General features: G+C 37.3%; 1 protein-coding gene across 1 annotated transcript; it reads right to left on the bottom strand.

Annotated features, from left to right (window-relative positions):
• Window positions 1–8406: 8406 nt before the first annotated feature.
• On the bottom strand, window positions 8407–18274 carry LOC149226935 (uncharacterized). Its single transcript, XM_089375386.1, has 2 exons — window positions 17568–18274; window positions 8407–8695 (listed from the first exon to the last, which is right to left on the bottom strand). The coding sequence occupies exons 1-2, from the start codon at window positions 18063–18065 to the stop codon at window positions 8465–8467; spliced, it is 729 nt and encodes a 242-aa protein (XP_089231512.1). The 5' UTR covers window positions 18066–18274; the 3' UTR covers window positions 8407–8464.
• Window positions 18275–18850: the final 576 nt, after the last annotated feature.

Here is an 18850-nt window from a genome sequence, read left to right as displayed (position 1 = left end):
CCAAAGAAAGAAAAATGATCATGACGATGTCCAAATTAGGGTCACTTGACTTGTATTTATAGCATTGTTTTAAAAAACGGTCGAGTCGACTCTGACTTGGCCAAGTCAGACCGAGCCAATGCCTAGTTGGGTTGGGTCAGCTTGGTGGCTGAAATGGAACGGTTGGTCGAGTTGTTACCGAGCCAGTAATTGACTCGATCGACTCGGTAACAACCCGGCCGACTCAGTAATGACTCAACCGGCTCGGTAACAACTCAGTCGGCTTGGCTCTTTGACAAAAATCCTGAAGCACATTTGTCAAAAGTTGTTCTGCCTCCTACATATCAATGGTTGTGTTGTTGTTTATTGCATATTTATAGCCCTAAAGTAATCTATCACTGTGAGAAAGTTTTGAAAATTACAAGGCTGAAGTATGGTTATCCTAGGGGCATGAATTAGAAAACTAAAACAATGCATTGAGCCATACAATGTTTTTAAGAAGGCAAATGTTCTGGCAATGGACTAATAAATACATATTTACCTCTGATTGTTCTAGAGCTTGACCAAAATTAAATCAAGGGTTTTGAGACTTCATTAGGGGCAAAGAATTGGTATTATTGTTGTTGTAGTCTAGTGATTGTCCTTAGGCTGAGGCAGAAAAGAATCCTAGCATTGGTGGCTAAGTATAAACTTTGTATTGGACAGTGCACTGAGTGCCATTTTGATATAATGGATATATTCATGAGCCTACGTTGATCATATGTTGTCTTCTTTCTATATTCTAAAGCTTTGTGTTTGGACACATGAATGAAAATCTTTAAAATAATGTTTATTATAAAATAAAATAAAATAAAAAATATTTAATGTATTTTTTACAACAACCGAGTCATTGAAATCAAACCGGCCAAGTCGATACGGAGTCGGAGCCAACCCTCAGCCATTTCCGAACCGGAGTCGGAGTTTTAAAACATTGATTTATAGCCATCCGAGGGTGTCCAATTTCTCTTTTGGGTCGACCTGTCCTTTTGTGCACAAGTGAGCTTCAATTCAAAAATACACTTTCCTTTGTCCAAATCAAGTGCTTCAAAAGTCAAAATCGGTCCCATATATAAAATATATGTATATATATATATATAGGAAAGAATGTAAAATAATGTCCCATGATTGGAATTTATCACTAAGCTAATGTAAAATAATGTAAAATACACTTTCCTTTGTCCAAATCAAGTGCTTCAAAAGTCAAAATCGGTCCTATATATAAAATGTCATGAATAAATATATAGGAAGTAATGTAAAATAATGTAAATGATACTAATCATAAATAATAATTAGTTAATTAGTAATTAGGTTGAAGAGGCATGTCTAAATGAGACATGACTCTCCATGAAGAGACACCTGCTTGGTATATAAGCAAGCCTCTCACTCTCATTGTATCATCATTCTTATTCACACATTTAATATATAATATTTGTATCCTCATGGATATCTTTATATTCCAAGCAAGTGTCTCTTCATGGAGAGTCATGTCTCATTTAGACATGCCTCTTCAACCTAATTACTAATTAACTAATCATTATTTATGATTATTATCATTTACATTATTTTACATTATTTCCTATATATTTATTCATAACATTGCCTTCCTCCTCAAAAAGCTTTGTCCTCAAAGCTTACTGATGAAAGGCTTGATATTTTTTCTATTTCGGATGTCTTTTTGTCTCGAAATTGTCATCTTCGTCGAAGCAAGACGATATGATCCTCTAAGTGACAAACAAAACTGTCGCACTGAGAAGGGATCAGACCATCCTAGATTAACCTTCCGTGTAGTATTCTGATCACTGGAACTTTGTAACGACTTGTCATCATAGGACTGGATTGAGGTTACATCACTATTCTTTAGAACATCAATTTGTTGTTTCTGTTCTGAATGGTCCCGATACGCAGCATGGTTGAGTTGTCTACTTCCATGATTCGGATGCCAATAGGGAACTTTTTTGGTTTGACTTTCCCTTATTAGGTGTGAGGAAATTTTTTTATTTTCTACTTGTGAGGACAGCGTTGAGTTGGTTACAGAACCTTCACTTGGGATGTTTATCATCTTAACTGCAACATCTAATTGTGTCTTTTCTTCAACTAACTTGTCTTCTTCTTGAGTTGTCATATTCATTGGATCGGTATCTGTTATTTTTTCGTCAACTTGAATTCCTAATGCTTCCTTCTTAAATGAGTTGTTGTACTTTGTTTTCTAATGACTTCTTATCCTTCTTAAGTTTCTTAATTTGCGTTAGTAATTTTTCACTATGGTTTTTAAGCCGAGAAACTTCTTCATTTTTGTCAGCAGTGATCTTGTCAACTTCTCCTTGCATATTTTGTAGAACTTTTTTACCTTCTTGAAAAATTACTTTTGAAATATCTTGTATGTCATCTGGCATTACTGAATTTGGCTTCAATGTAACATCTTGAAATGTTATTTTTTTCTTTTTGTATGAAAATGTCAAAAACTTCTTTTTCATATTCAGGATGAAGGAACCTAGGGTTTCCATCCATGGGGATCCCAGAATAATGTCACTTGGGTTAGTCAATAGGGATTGAACCGAGAATTGTGATATAAATGTATAATCGCCAATGTTTAACTATAAATTAGTGATCTTGTATGTCATCTGGCATTACTAAATTTGGCTTCAATGTAACATTTTCAAATGTTATTTTTTTCTTTTTGTATGAAAACGTCAAAAACTTCTTTTCATATTCAGGATGAAGGAACCTAGGGTTTCCATCCATGGGGATCCCAGAATAATGTCACTTGGGTCAGTCAATAGGGATTGAACCGAGAATTGCGATATAAATGTATAATCGCCAATGTTTAACTGTAAATCAGTTATTTCGTATTGTTTTTTTAAACAGTTTAATTTTTCGATTATATTTGATTCCAGAACTACTAATTGGTTTACGATTTTAGGCGTTATATAATTTTTATCTTCCACGAGAGAGATAGCAATAGTGACATCTTTTCCTGCAATAGTTCCTTTAATTTTAAATAGTATTTTAGCATAACCGATTGAGGTTTCTGAAAATCTTCCTTCTTTTATCTCTGATTTAAACTCCATTTTTTTTCAGCTTTTAATACTCTCTTTTTCCACTTAATAAGGTATAATTTATCTCCCTTTTTATACCCTTATATATATAAATTCTCAATCTAACCCTTTTTCCTTTTTATTTGAGTACTTTTTGCTAACCTTCTTCGTTAATAAACTCTTTACTTCACAAATAACCCTTCTCCTCTTATAATTATATATTGAGACTTATATATAGACTTAAAACGTCTCAATAATATTCTATTTTTTTTTTGTTTAATAAAATAAGTTTCCTTAATCTTCCACGTATTCAGTGGTTATTTGACTTGACCTATATAATTAACTATATTATAAGTTTTTATATATTACCTTTTTGATATAATATAGAACTTTCTAAAACCTTGCTCTTAATAAATCCGTAACTTCACTTTATAAAACCTTTCTCTTTAATAAATCCACTTCACAAATAGCCAAGACTTTTGGCAATGACGCATGAAATGGTTTGATTATCCACTGGCCAGAGGCAGGACAAACGGAGAAGAGAAGGATGTGGCGTTTGATAGGAGATGTTTAGCAACGAAAATATATTACAGTGGTGTGTAGAACACAATATGGGTTTAGATGCGATGGAACAATGGTATGGTCATCGAATCGGTGTCGTTGGCAGTGGGAGACAAGCGATGAAGAACTGTGTTGGTGGCAGAGTGAATTAGGAACACAGGCAACTACAGTTTTACGATAACGAGAGCAGAGTTAGCAGTGCGACAAACAGTGGAGAAGGTCGGGACTACGAATAGGCATTGGTGGCAATTGTGGTGGTGCGGTCAGCAATAGCACGACAGTGTGTTGGATTGCAACAGTGATATGGTGCGGGCAGTTGAGGACAACTTGAACGAATGGTGACAGCGACAGTGGGGTTGAGGTGGATGTCGAAACGCAAGGAACATGCAAGATGGTCGAGGAGAGGTACAATGGAGGAAAGAGGAGAGTGTTGCTGGTCTAGGCCGTTGGCTGTGCAAGGTGGCAGTGGTGGTTGACAGAAGCCGCAACACATCTGGGCAGCAAAGGGTATTGTATCGGGGCAATCGTGGTGTCTAGAGCAGTGCGATTCAATCCTTTGGCCACGATTCTTATTGCGGTTCTGGCACAACGATGGCAACGTCGTATACGCAGCGGAAAGTTCCAACACAAGGCAAGAGGCCACGTCGGGCTCGAGGTAGCAGCTGCGGAGTTCGGCTGAGAGAGGCGCTTTGCTAATGGCAGTCTTTAGCTACAAATAGAGGCATCGGTGGCGGTGGCAGTCGTCCGTGGCAGCAAAACGTTCGCCCGAAAATTTATGTGGTGCTGCTTATCTTTCTTTTTTTTTAATAAATTTTTTTTACTCTTTTTATATATTTTCTTCTTTTTATTTCTGACTTTATATCTAGCTCTCGTTTTTTTCTTTATATATATATATATATAACTGTTTTTTTTCTTAAATGACTCTTGTTTTTTTTATATATATAATTTTTTATTTTATTTTATTTTTTTCCCGATTTTTTTTACCCTTTTTTTGAATAATTCCTCTCTCTCTCTCTCTCTCTCTATATGTATATATATATATATATATATTAAACCTTTTATATATATATATATATTATATATATAATTTTTTATTTTATTTTACTTTTTTCCCGATTTTTTTACCCCTTTTTTTGAATAATTCCTCTCTCTCTCTCTCTCTCTCTCTATGTATATATATATACATATATATATACATATATATAAATATATATATATACATATATATATATATATATATACATATATATATATATATAGATATATTAAACCTTTTAAATGGCCAAAGGCCTGACAATAAATCTGGTGGAATGGAGAATCCCCAAGGCTAGCGAAACGCCTAGATCACGACGACAACAAAGTTGACAATAGGTTGACGACCAAAAGACCTAGTGATCAGCGAAACGTGGCTCTAATACCAAATGAAGCGAACAAAGTTCCTTCTACAGATTAATTACTCCAGAAGACTTGGAATATAAAGATATCCATGAGGATACAAATATTATATATTAAATGTGTGAATAAGAATGATGATACAATGAGAGTGAGAGGCTTGCTTATATACCAAGCAGGTGCCTCTTCATGGAGAGTCATGTCTCATTTAAACATGCCTCTTAAACCTAATTACTAATTAACTAATCATTATTTATGATTATTATCATTTACAATATTTTACATTATTTCCTATATATTTATTCATAACACGGTCCTCTCGAAAAGAGGAATCTAGTCCCATGATTGGAATTTATCACTGAGCTACCAAATTGAATGGTATCCCACATGCATAGAGAAACCGAAAACTTTTGCATCCACATCATCCCTACACCCTTGATCAAGGAAATCTAATATAGTTCCACTATCTACGCCTTAAAGAGATGTCTGTGTTTGTGCCTCTGTGTCCACTACCATGGGTGGATGTTGATGGAGTTCTTAGTCTATGTGATTGTGGGCTAGTGGTGTCATGTTCAAAGTCACCCTTTGATCTTTTAGATTTGTATTGGGCTTCCTCCTCTTCCCTTATGTATTTGGCTCTTTGTTGTGCTGACACACTTCCACAGGTTTTGATTCCTATTTGCTTAGTTCCATCCCATGCCATTTTCCCACAGAGATGCTTTCTGGCATGGGTATATGAACCTGTGTAAGTGATTTTGCAATGGGGGCATGTAAATTTAGTGGTTCCACCCCCTTTCCCTCCTAAAAGCCTAGTAACATATTTCCACAAGGGGGTTTGGTCTACCTTGGTTTTTTTTCCATCATCATCTCCACTCTCATTATCCTCCTCCTCCTCTTCCTCTTGGTACTCCTCTTCTCCAAGGTTTCCTAATCCACCACTACCCACTTCTTCATCATCTTCATCACTCCTCCTTCTGCTTCCCAACACCATCATAACAAAAAAGGAACCAACAAGAGAATGCCAAGCCATATACCCATCATGTTTGGTGGAGTTATAGTTTCTTGTCTACAATAAAATGGAGGAATGAGAATTGGGAAAGAGAAGGAGACGAGAACATCTTTCATTCAACATATAAAAAACACAAATGCTACATGGAAAATAAAAAAGAATGGGATTAGACCATACCTCTTTGGCTCTCCAATGGTGGTGCCTTCAATCTCCCAAGTTCTCTCAAATGGAAGCCTTCAATCTCCCTTGCAAGCTCCTCAAGCTCAAACCCTCTCAATCTTCCTCAACTCAAGCTCCTCAAACCCTCTCAATCTCTCTCAATCTCATGACTTTAAAAATCGCTCCCAGAGCGGTCGAGAGTGATACGAGAGCAATCGCTCCCAACAGGGCAAGAAGCATAAATTTTTTTAGGAATTGCGCTCCCAAGGGTTGCTCCCGAGCAAAGCGTGCTTTGGGAGCGAATTCGACAAGCGCTCCCATGCAACGCTGAGCCATATCGGGTTAGGTTAGGGTTTTTGCATGGCCAAACTCCCAATTAGCATTAGGGTTTTTTGCATGCCCCAATTCCCAATCTACAAACTCACATTGAGGTGCTATTTGAACCAATGTAATGCTCTCAATAAGAAGAACAACATTGAGGGCTCTTAACTTTGTTCACATAGTTTTGAACCCATAAATGATTGTTTAATACCAAAACATGTTTTGAAAGTTTCAAGACCCCAAATTTCAACTATAGGATCTACGTCTAAAATGGGCCTAACAAGGTCATGGCTTTGATTTACTCATAAAGTACTAGAATAGATGAAAAATTACATAGTGATCCATTTCAAGTCCGAAGCAATATACCACAACTCTCCTAGCATTCAATGTTACGGTAAATAACTAGTTGGTGATGAACTAGCGCCCCAAAGTAGTGCTCCAGCAACTAGCCTACGTCTAAAGCAAAACTTCTAGCTGAAGGACTCCTTAATAGACATAGCCAAACTAAAACTAGGCATGGTCACTTGTTTGTGCCCTAATGACACAGGACCAACAAAGCTAAAGATAGGAGCAAGGCCTCCCCAACTGACTAATACATTAGGTACCACTGACTCCAATCTGCATTTAGGAGTGTCACTCTCTTTCTTGGTGGTTTTTGTTAGGTCCACAGGACCTTTATGCGAGTATGTCAATTGATCAACTTCTTGTGTTTTCTGGTTCAAAGTTCAAACAATTATCTCTTATAGGTCCTTTTGCTCCATAGGCTTTTTAAGGTAATAACTAAGAGGAATTTTATTGACCTAGAATCTATTGCCATTTTGTTCACTTTTGACCTGCATATCTACTGTTTTTTTTCCTACCTCACCTTAGAATGGAAAGACATTTTTGTATACTCCGTAATATATTTGTTAATATTATTCCCACTTTCTTTTACCAATATATATGTAAGGATGGATGAAAGTATCTGAAAGAATGATTATTTTCATCGGATGGACATTTAACTTCAATCAAATTTCTGTAACTTTTTCCCTTGGCAGAAAAGGTGTGAATTTAAGAAGGCCACTTGTCTCTCAGGAGAACTAGTGTGAACCTAAGAAGTTTTCTTATCTATGTCTCTTGGTTTCCTCCTAGGATCACCGAGCAAAGTCCTCTCAGCGCCGCAGACACCCATGATTACATTGTCAAAAAATGCAAGCACACCTTCACAATGATAGAGGTGGTGGTAGATGCTCCTTATCCCTCCTACTTCTACATCTATAACTAATTATATGCGGCTGTTTCTCTTTTAGCTATTTACTTGTACTTTCTTACATGCTGGCATTTTTAATCTTTAAGGAGTAGCCTTGGCACTCCCACAATATGTTGTTACCAGTAGTACATGTAAGTCCCGCTGACCTACCTTTTCGGTCATTCATGGACATTAATAAAATTAGCTTATCTTTTCGTATCTTCATCTCAAGAAAACTAATATGGATTTAAGCAGCTTTTCATTTATATGGTCATTCATGGACATTAAAGAAATTCGAAATTACTTTATCTTATCGTATCTTATCTTGAAAAACTAAAGCTTTTTCAGTTATATCTCTCGAAAGAAAGCTCATGCAATAGATGATGGTTCCTTATGCACTATATACAATAATCAATGTTGTCTAATCCACCAAAACCAAACAGTTTTTATGTCTGTAAGACCAGTAACTTGGAAGCAAGAATAGATACTCGAGCTTGCCTGTTGTTTAAAAAATTGTTGAAAATTTTGGTTAGACATTGGCTGGTACAACATTTGAAAAGTGCAGACTGGTTTTCCTAATCTATCTTTATAAACTATACATATTACAGCAAACTTTGTTTAGCAATAATTTCAAATCATATTGATCCATGATTATTGATAAATACCATGGAGTCAAAATTTCCCCTCTTATGCTTTATTCCTTAAAAAGCAATCTCCATTGGCAAGAAGCAAGGATGTATCTTACAAAAATATATATACCTTTTTCAAAGGACATCGAAAGAATTGACGGCCCAAATTTTTATCCGTCTTGGATGTCAATACAAGACAAAGGCCAGCACCACAAGGGCATTGCATGGACAGCTCTGATCCTTTTGAAATATCTGTGCTGAAAACCCTAGTTTGACCTCCATATGCTCCTGAAGAACCTTGAGCAGCGTCACACCATTCAAAAAATTTGCATCTACCACCATCCTACATTTCGTCCCAAAATAGATACAAGTCAATATTAAGTCACAAACCATTACCATGATAACCTGCAGTGAATGATACTTTCAACAGCCTGTTATTTTAAGATAAATTTCAGAAACAAAGTTTACCAATAAGTTGATATCACTCGTTACAACTGCATTCACTATACAATATCTAATTGCACGAGAAGATAAATTGAAGAAAACTGACCGACTTATTTTGCTTCTGGATGGCATTATGTTAAGCAAAAAACTGATAAGGTTAATGTTGGATGAGTATTTGTCACTATTGAACTTGATCTTTGATAAGAAATTTTACTTCGCTTTAGCAACATCCTTAAGATCAATTTTATTTGAGCCACCACTCATCTTACACAGGATTCTGGTTAGCAATTTTCTTGGGAAAAGTTAAATCAGGGCCATTTATGGTTATTATCCTTCAAATATATACAGCAGAATACGATAGTTTTCGAAACATAACTTTCAACCATTACGTCTGTCTGGCTATGGTCTAATGGTTGAGATAGGGCGTCACCATGCAAACAACCAAGCTTCAGAGTCTCAGATCCCAGCAGGCAGACAGCCCAAGAATAATGTGTGTGCTGGCTTAGTTTTATGGCTCCCCATGTCCAAATGGTACCACAATAATAAGGACTTGGGGCTCATAGTCCCTAACAAATAAAAAACTGTGTAACTTTCCACATTTACAAATTAATTGTTTTTAAGATATTTTGAGAAGTATTTTGAGGACACACAAAATTCTGCAAGCTTAGTCAGACATGTTGAACTTTGGGCTGTTCTAAACTGCCCCATAAATGAAGCTCCTTACAAAGAAAGCAAAACTCTCCATAAGCATCTATGCTTAACCTTTACACATGACACCCCCATCTTTCTATCACCTCTGCAAAAACTACTATTGCCTCAGTCATAAGAAGCGAGCACCTCTCCTGGAGCAGACATGAACTTTGTGTTGGCACTCCAACACTCCCCAAAAACCTTTCAACGTACCCTTTTCCCTAAACACCATGCCTTCCCCAAGACCTAGACCCCAAGTCTATGTTCTCCCGCACAACGTCCCTCCACAACATTCCTAGACAGTCCCCTCACGTCCCCACACCCAACTCATGCTCTCTTCTCTGAAAGAGATCTCAAGAGAGCAGCCAAGTTTATGAGCACCAGCAAAGCAGCAAAGAAGGAAGGCCTCTAGGGTGAAATCTTCGAGCAAGGCATCCGGTCTCTTGATTCACACATTCTTGATTTATTGTAACCATGTGCTCTACTTTGGTTTGCCCCACTCTTGGACTGGACACATCATTCACCTGATCCACAAATCAGGGAGCATTTCTGATCTGAACAAATGTCAGACGATTGTGGTTGGACGCACATTCCCCAAGCTATATGCCACAATCCTGCATTTGTGGCTTTCAAATGAGCTAGAGAGTTGACACCACAAAGCTAGAGGACATGTTGATTTCCGCCCAAAGTACTAGACGACTGATCACATATTCACACTGAAAGCCAGAATAGAGGAGGCTTTCGCTATCACTCTTCGAAAGTCTATTGCTACTTTCTGGACTTTAGGAAAGCATTTGACACAACCAAGAAAGCCTTATTCCAGAGGTTTCATGATGTTGGCATCGCTAAACCCATCCTAGTGGCCATCATGAAATTGTGCAAATCAATTATGGATTGTCTTTGAATGACACCAAAGTTCAAGCTTTTCTGACTTTATCTAGAGTACCATTGAGATAAAGCAGGAGCACTACTCCTCGCCAACCCTCTTTGGGATTTACATTAACAAGCTCGAATCTTTCCTCTACATGCACATTAAAGAGGGAGATGGTTGTTTTCTATATCAGGCACTGATTTCCTTATTCCTCTTTGTTGAAGACTTGATCCAGCTGACATCCACCCCTGAGGGCCCACAAGGATAGATTGATGCCCTTGCCAGTTTTTGTAAATTGTGACCTTCGACAACTAATAATCAACCCAAGTATGTCCAAGGTTATGATCTTCAATGCATAAAAGAACTTTTTCTCCGACCTACATTTCTACTTCTGACTTGGAATGACTAGAGATCTCAGAAATATAGTCTAAAATTCATCATGGTTACTCATGAACAAAACCAAGAACTATATCACTTATAGTTTTGAGGCTTCTGTGATCTGAGTTTTGTTGAGAATTTGTTTCCGGATCCATCGCATGAATTTTTTACACAACTTACACACATTCATATAGCAAGTCATGATACAATGGACATAATGTTTACCCTCGAAACCCAAAACAGAAAAACCAAATGGTTGCTCAGTCTTTATTTTGACAATTTCAGATTAGAATGCAAATTCATGACTCTCTTGACCATGAACAATTTACATAGTGAATTTATCTTCATTGTCCTCTCCACTTGGTCAAAAGATGCCTTCTGAGTCGAATTACAAGAAGTTATGCACAGAGCTAGGGTGAAGGGAAGACCAAGCATCCCTGCCCCTTCGTTTCCCATTGCTCAATTTTCTCTCCTATCTCACCTTCTTTTTATCATTTTTCTCTTCTTTTCTTTCATTTAATTTTATTTTTTTCAGTAATCATATTGTCTTTTCTTTTTCTTCAACCCTTTCATTTAATTTAATTTTTTCAATGATCGTATTGTGTTTTCTTTTTCTTCAACCCTCATTAATTGTCAAACTGCTCGTGTGTATTGAATCTTACAACCATTCGTTTTTGTTCAGATCCATTTCAGAACAGTGAGAATTCACAGGGAATAGCTCCAGGAACATCAACTAATTGAAATGAAATTTCTGAATTTCCACAACTATCAAAAAGCACGGAGAGTGACGGTAAAGCTAGCCCCCACTACCTACGCAACAGATTGACAAGTTTCCTACACTCGCTCTCACCAACTCTAAGGTTGAAAAGACTCTGATCCTGACTCTAGTAATGATGCTTGGCAGTTGATTATACCTGAACAACGAGTCACTGCAAATGGATGGGGGCCAACCCCAAGGATAATGATGACCCCAGACCTGGGGCTGGACTTGTGACACTCTTAATTTGTGTATCCGAATTTATGTGCTAGCTAGGCTGTGGGCCTGTTTTTATTGAGTCATTTAGCTTTGTTCAGCTCCATTTTGGATCACTAATAATTCACAGGGAATAAATCCAGAAACTTCTAAGTGATTGAAGTGAAATTTCTGAATTTCCACAACTGTGCTGTCAGATAATGTCAAAGATGACAACACAACTGGCCCCATAAATTATACAACAGAATGACAAGTTACCTAGGCTCACACTCACCATCTCTAAGGTTGAAAAGCCTCTGGGCCCGACTCTAGTGTTGCTAATTATACCTGACCCACAGCTCACAATAAATGGATGGGGGTCAACCCCAAGGATAATGATGACCCAACCTGGGGGTTGGGTTAGACTTGCGAAAACACTTAATTTGTGTATTTGGTTTTAGGTGCTATGTAGGTTGTGGGCCTGTTGGCTCGGACTTTATCTAGTGTTTTCTATGTTGGTCTGGACGTTTGCATGAATTGTCTTATGCCTAAGGGGCTGAGATCTGATTATGGCTGATTTTATAAAATAAAGCCATGCACATTGTTCGTGGTATAGATGATTAAAGGAACAAGGAATAACTAGTGTTCCACAAGAATATGCCCTCCACATTTCCCATGCTCCACGGGCGGGGTTACCTAGGAAAACATTTCCCCGTGTCCTCCTTTGGGGAAACATTTATCCGGTGTGGGGGACGTGTTTCCACAAAAGGGGCACTTAAAAAGGGGATGTTTAGGCATCTCCCTCCTCTCCCCCATTTTCTGTCCAACAACCCTTTAAGATAGAAAAAAGATAGAGGATAGAACTTTGAGAAGATTGTGACCTTGGTACTTAATGGTAATATTAAATTCTTAAAGTAAAAGTGAATGTCACTTTTACTTTAATTTTTAACATTGCCATTAATTGTTTCAGGATATTTGAGAGTGGATCCAACCTCATCAGACTTCATGTGGAGAAACTAGAATTTCATATTCTATTCAAAATTTAGCAGACTTAACAGTTTTCAGAGTTATAGGATTCAAAGGATTATAATATTTCCATTGAATTGCACAATGATGAGTTTGCATGAAATGAATTGTTAATATAGGGGTTTTATCATTATCAGCATTATTTTTATAATTTTAGCAACGAAGACTCCTATGCTAAGGACCCTAACATCCCCTAAATTGCCCTAAAAATTTAAAATGCTCCCACATATCTCCATGTGCGTCTTCCTACTTCCGCGCCTGTCCTTGAAACTTGGTGGAACATTGGGAATAACCTCACTATTGTTGATATAGGGATTTTATCATTATCATATCATTATTTTTATAGTTTTAGCAACGAAGACTCCTATGCTAAGGACCCTAACATCCCCTAAATTGCCCTAAAAATTTAAGATGCTCCCACATATCTCCATGTGTGTCTTCTTACTTCCGCGCGTGTCCTTGAAACTTGGTGGAACATTGGGAATAACCCCACCATAGTGAGTTGGTAAAGGATTTTCTGTAGCAAAGGGGCAAAGTTTAGAACATAGCAGCAGAATTCAGTCGAATAGGGCCCTTCTGTGCAGAAATTCAAACAAGAATTCAATTCGGCAGAATTCTCCTCAAAATCGGATTCATGGAACCAAAAACAATAACCTGGGTCCTGCACCATTAGAACTTAAATTAATAATTATAAAACTAAAATGGATTTGCCTTAATGACACATAAAAAAAAAATTCAAACTATTAGGTTTTTGAAAATTGATTAGATACATTATCAGGCCTCTTTCCTCTGAGAACCACTTTCAATCCTGTCAGGCACGCTTTTCATGAAATTTTAAGTATCATTAGTATGTACTTTTTTAGTTGATAAGATGTATGTTTTAAATATTTTCCTGACCAATGAATTTTCATTTTCAAGCTTTTTACAGGTTTTAAATATTTTCCTGAGCAATGAATTTTCATTTTCAAACTTTTTACATGGTAAAATGAGTATACTAATATAACAATGATTTGAATCTAAAAATATAATAACGATTTATGATAATGATTAAAATTTCACAACTCAACACTCTCATATGTCAGGTCAAAGACAATTTTTTTTAAATAGAAACAGGCAAATTTTATTATCAAAATGTCTGCAGTAAAATTGACAGCACTGGAAATACATATATAGAATTGAAAATATGTAAATAGAATTTTGCTGTTAGTCCAAAGGATTATATATAATTTATTGATGTTTTTGAACAAAATTTTCAAAATATATTTGTAGTTATAAATATTGTAGATCCTTCAAAAGACACAAAATATTAACTGTTTTGAAGAATAATTTATAAAATGTTAATTGTTTTAATGTCATTCCTTCTTTCCACAATAATCAATACCTAATTGAAAAGAAAATGAAGCAGAGCTCCGCAGCGTATGGCTTTTGGCGGCTAGGGTTTCCTTAGCCACCGTAAAAAGAAATTGCAGATTCAGGGCAAATTCGTGCTTGTTTCAAAGGTGACGTCCTAGATCTGGAACCAGGCTTCCTCTGCGTGAATTGCTGGACGATTTGCTGACAGTGTGTGGCCGTCTTTGTCACAGTCAACGGAGATCTCACAGATCCACTGTTGATGTACCTTTGCTCTAGTTTTTAAGCAGGTGCGACCTTTGGTTTGAAATGGCTGCTTCGGAAAGGGTTGTTTCCTCGCCAGTGGATGAAGCTGCAACCTTCCAGGCCCTTGTAGCTTCACTCTCCAAAAAACCTAGATCTAAGGTGCATGCAAAATTTGTGAAGAAGAGACTATCCCCTCGGTGGCCCTTCCCACAGGGTTTTGAAGAACTTCCTTGGCATATTCAGAATGTGCTTTAGTAGGGAAGTTCATAGGAATGTGGCTGTCCCCAAGATCCATGGAGCTATGGTTGTAAAAAACCTGGAAGCCATTAATGAAAAGTAATATTGGAATGTATGCATGTGGAAACAGGTTCTTTGCCTTTTTATTTGAATTTAAAGAAGATAGAGATGTAATTTTTCGAAATGGACCTTATTTTTTTGGGATCAAAGGTATTTGAACAAATGGTCACTAGACTTTCATCCAGATGAAGATATCCCAAATGCAGTTCATGTTTGGGTCAAGCTCCCTCGTTCCCGCTTTCATGCTGGAGTGACGTTTGTCTGTGAGCAATCAGAAATGGATTGGGGAAATATTTGGATAGGGCTGAACCCAAAGGATTTTAGTTTGCATGTGCAAAAGTTTGTGTTGAAGTAGATCTGGAAAAAAGGTTTCCCTCATAAATAAATCTCACACGGGGAGAATAGCCCCATTGTCAAACTCTTGATTGAGCGATTACCTTTCAAATGCAAGTACTGCCATGAATATGGCCATTTTGCAAGGGATTGCAAGCAGTCTCAATCTGATAAAGGGGCGGATACGACAACAGGTCAAGAAGAGCAATGGCATACCCAAAAAAAGGGCAGGAATAAAGGAAATCTCGCAGCATCTAAAGCCCAACCCACACAAGACAAAAATGCGGCACCAATCTCTGAAAACCCATTCGAGGTCTTGCAGTCTCAAGAAGAGAATGACAAGGCGCAAGAAGAAATTAGATCAGAAGCACCGCAAAACAATAAACAAAAAGAGGTTCTGGAGGAGGAAGCGCAATAAACAAAAAGAGGTTCTGGAAGAGGAAGCAGTAACTTCAGAAGTAGAGGAGGAAATTCATGAAAAAGAACCAGAAGGAGAAATGACTTGATTGGCAAAGGAGCAATCTCTATCCACGGATCAAATCAACAATCAAAACACTCCAATTCTAGAACAAGCATAGTTTTAAAAACTGACCGGCATAAACCGGAAACCAGTCAAACCAGTTAGTTCACTAGCAAATCTAGCCAAACCGGCCACAAAACTGGGTTTATGCCACCATTTTACTGGTTTTTAACAAAAACTGGACCTAAGCAGCCTGTTTATGATGGAACCAGCCAGTTTATGGGTAAACCAGCTAGTTCTGTCATAAATCAGCCAATTCAATGCCACGACCGTCACAGACCCACCAGGGCAGTTTTTGGAAGCTTCTTAGGTGGTTTGGAGGGAAACTAAGGGTTGTTTCCATCCAAAAACTCGGTTCACTGGCAAATCTCAAAACCGAGTTTATGCCACCATTTCGTCAGTTTTTCACAAAAATCGGAACTAACCGACCAGTTTATGGGTAAACCAGCCAGTGTCAGTTTATGGGTAAACTAGCCGGTTTATGGGTAAATCGGACGGTTTATGATGGAATCGGCCAGCTTATGGGTTAACCAGTTGGTTTCGTCATAAATCGGTCAGTTCAATGCCACAGCCGCCGCACAACCACCAAGCCAATTTTTGGAAGCTTCTCAAGTGGTTTGGAAGGAAACTAAGGGTTGTTTCCCTCCAAAAACACCATCTCCAAACCAATAAAAGGAGATCACCCCCCCTCATTTGCCTCACACATCTCATTTGGAGTTTTTGTGAGTTTTATTGGGACCTTGGAGAGTGTTGAGCTTTTGTTGGAGTAGTCATCTTGGGAGCTTGGAGAGTGTCGAGTTTTTGCTGGAGTAGTCATCTTGGTGGCAGTGCTACAACTGAGGTTGCTAATGAAAATAAGGCATCCTCAGACTCTGATCTAGATGATGTTTATGTAGCTCTTGTTGATGATCCTGTGTCTAGTAGTGGTGATGAATTTGATCACTGATATGTAGCTCATGTTGATCACCAATATGTATCAGTAGACTTGTAGTCTTGTAGTAGGCCAATGGTCCCAAATCTTGTAGCATTGTTTTTGGACTTTATAGGCCATTTAAAGCCTCATTGCTTATGTATTTTGTCGATGATATGTATTGCACTCGGTGCCATTTTGAGATATTCACCTTTATATGGTATATAGATGAGAAAACTTTCATATCTTGTCTCTATTGGTTTGGAGTCATGGTTTTAAATCTTAAAAATAGTTTTTTTCATTAAAAATTAATTATTTCATGTATTTTTTTAAAAACGGTTTGAAACCTGGTTTATTAGGTGGACAGGTCCAGTCACCAGTTCCGGTTTTTAAAACTATGAGAACAAGTTGACAACTCCATAGGTAATAAGGGGTAGAAAATGGGCAACATGCCTACAATACCAAAGGAACTAGAGGTAAGCATCAGGAATTTATTGACTAGATGGGCAAAAAAAATGAATTGGTGAGATGAAAAAAGCAGCCAGGAAACAGGAAGCTCCAAAAAAGACCATGGAAACACTCTAAGAGGGAAGCCAGAGAGGTAACAGCAGAATTAAATAAAAAACTTGGAGGTCAACCTCAAATCAATGAGGCCTTCAAATTAGCGCAAGGTAATCCTTTCATGTTAATAAATCATATTAGTGATGGAATGTAAATGCATAACTGAAATTTCTGTACAATGGGGTAAATGCTTAAGAGATTGGAAGGGTTCTGGGCCAGATCTTAATTTCCTTTTTTAATAAAATCTCATAATCAATTCCTCTAAAAAAAAATGTTAATTATTTAAAAAAATATATAGACTTGCTTTGTTAAATTCAATAAAAAAATACATATTATTAATAACTTAATAACAATGAAAAAAAAAACATTTCTTTTATATCGACTTGAAAAGAGGAAATTTAGGGAAAAAAACTCATGAAATATTAATTGTTTTGAAAAAAAAAAATCCTAAAATGTTAATTGTTATAGAAAAATATGGATTGACATTTTAAAAATATATAGATTAAAAAAGAGTAGTGACTTGTTAAATATTAGTATCATAAGGGAAGGAACAATTTTTTTTAAAATCAACCCAAAAGGAAAGAATTTAACCTAAAAAAAAGGACAATCAGAGTTTAGGAGAATTAGCGGAACATACCTCTCTCACAGGGCACCTGTAAAATTTTCGGCCTGGATTTTTCTCGGTACTTGAAATCAAGACAAGACAAGGTCCTCCACCACACGGGCACTGTTTTTCCGGCGCTTGAGGGCCAGATTCATCGCCTCTGTCTGGCCCTGCATAAGTTGATGCGACACAGTCCTTAGCCCAATGCCCTGGTTGCTGGCATTTAAAACAAACACCTCCTGCTGCTCCTCCTCCTCCTCCCCCGGCACCTCCATAGGAAGCAGTTTCGGCCGGTCTCTTATTGGTATTTGTCTTGGGAATGTTCATTGTCTGCCACAGATGGCTGTTGCTTCCCCTCAGAGCAGCAAGGTACTGACCTTCTTCACTGGAATTGGGATTGTGATTGGAGTTGGAAGGAGCTGTATAGGAGCCACCACCGTCATTCATCTTTCGTTTCTTCAAGACATTGGCCTCCACTGCATCCACGAGAGACAGGAATTCATCGTCCTCCACCGCTAGATGATCATCCATGATTTTGAAGCGCTTCCCACGATTTCACGACTCTCCTCGCTTCAAGATAATGTTCGTAACCGATGAAAAACCATTTGAATGCTCGCGCTTCGGATGCCGCAATATGATTTGAAATTGCAATTTTATCCCAGTTGGTGCGAAGGAACACAGTTAAAAAGCATTCTGTTAAAATGCAAAATGTATTGTGGCGTTTAGATAGAATTTATGTCAGTTAACATTTGATAAAATAATGATTGATATGGTTGTTTTTGTTTTGGGTTTTTCTTTTTAAATAAGTAGGATAGGGTATTTTTGGGGTTTTTTGTTTTTTTTTTTTTTTAAGTAGTAAGTAGGATAGGGTATTTTTATTGAAAAATATTTTTTTTGTTAGTGCTAAATGGGTTTATTTTATTTTAGGTTAGTAACTAGAGTAATTGGGAGTATGGTTTATTTTCTTATTCATTTCGGTTTAGTTCTAAAAAATGTTTGATAAAGTCTAAAAAGTTCATATCACCACCCTTTCAATTTGATGACATCACTCTAACACATCATGTACCCACGTGACAACCATGTAGCCTTTCCCAACGTACTTATCTCCTAACAGTTTAACCTAGCTAAAGGACCCACTAGCTCCTGGCATTCGTGTAAACCCACAAATTCCCATTGTATAATTTCCAACCACTTTGGACCATTTTCCGGTTAATTTAGACACTCTCGTTTTTCTCAGGTATGCTTCCTCCTGTCTCCCGAGATGGACATATCTCCATTTGCCCAATGGTAAAACTTCCTGTCACGCCCACACCTTC

This window comes from Pinus tabuliformis, chromosome J, assembly GCF_031772625.1.
Source record: "Pinus tabuliformis cultivar Carrire ecotype Pingquan chromosome J, CPIR1, whole genome shotgun sequence".
NCBI lineage: Eukaryota > Viridiplantae > Streptophyta > Pinopsida > Pinales > Pinaceae > Pinus > Pinus tabuliformis.
The sequence above is the reverse complement of the archived record's forward strand: the minus strand, read 5'-3'. Positions and strand labels throughout refer to the sequence as shown.

Excerpts from the sequence above, each read along its gene's own strand:
- LOC149226935 (XM_089375386.1), bottom strand. The coding sequence starts at position 18,065 with ATGGATGATCATCTAGCGGTGGAGGACGATGAATTCCTGTCTCTCGTG. Across the intron at positions 8,696-17,567 it reads ACAGGTGCCCTGTGAGAGAG|GATGGTGGTAGATGCAAATT; the intron begins GTATGTTCCGCT and ends GACGAAATGTAG.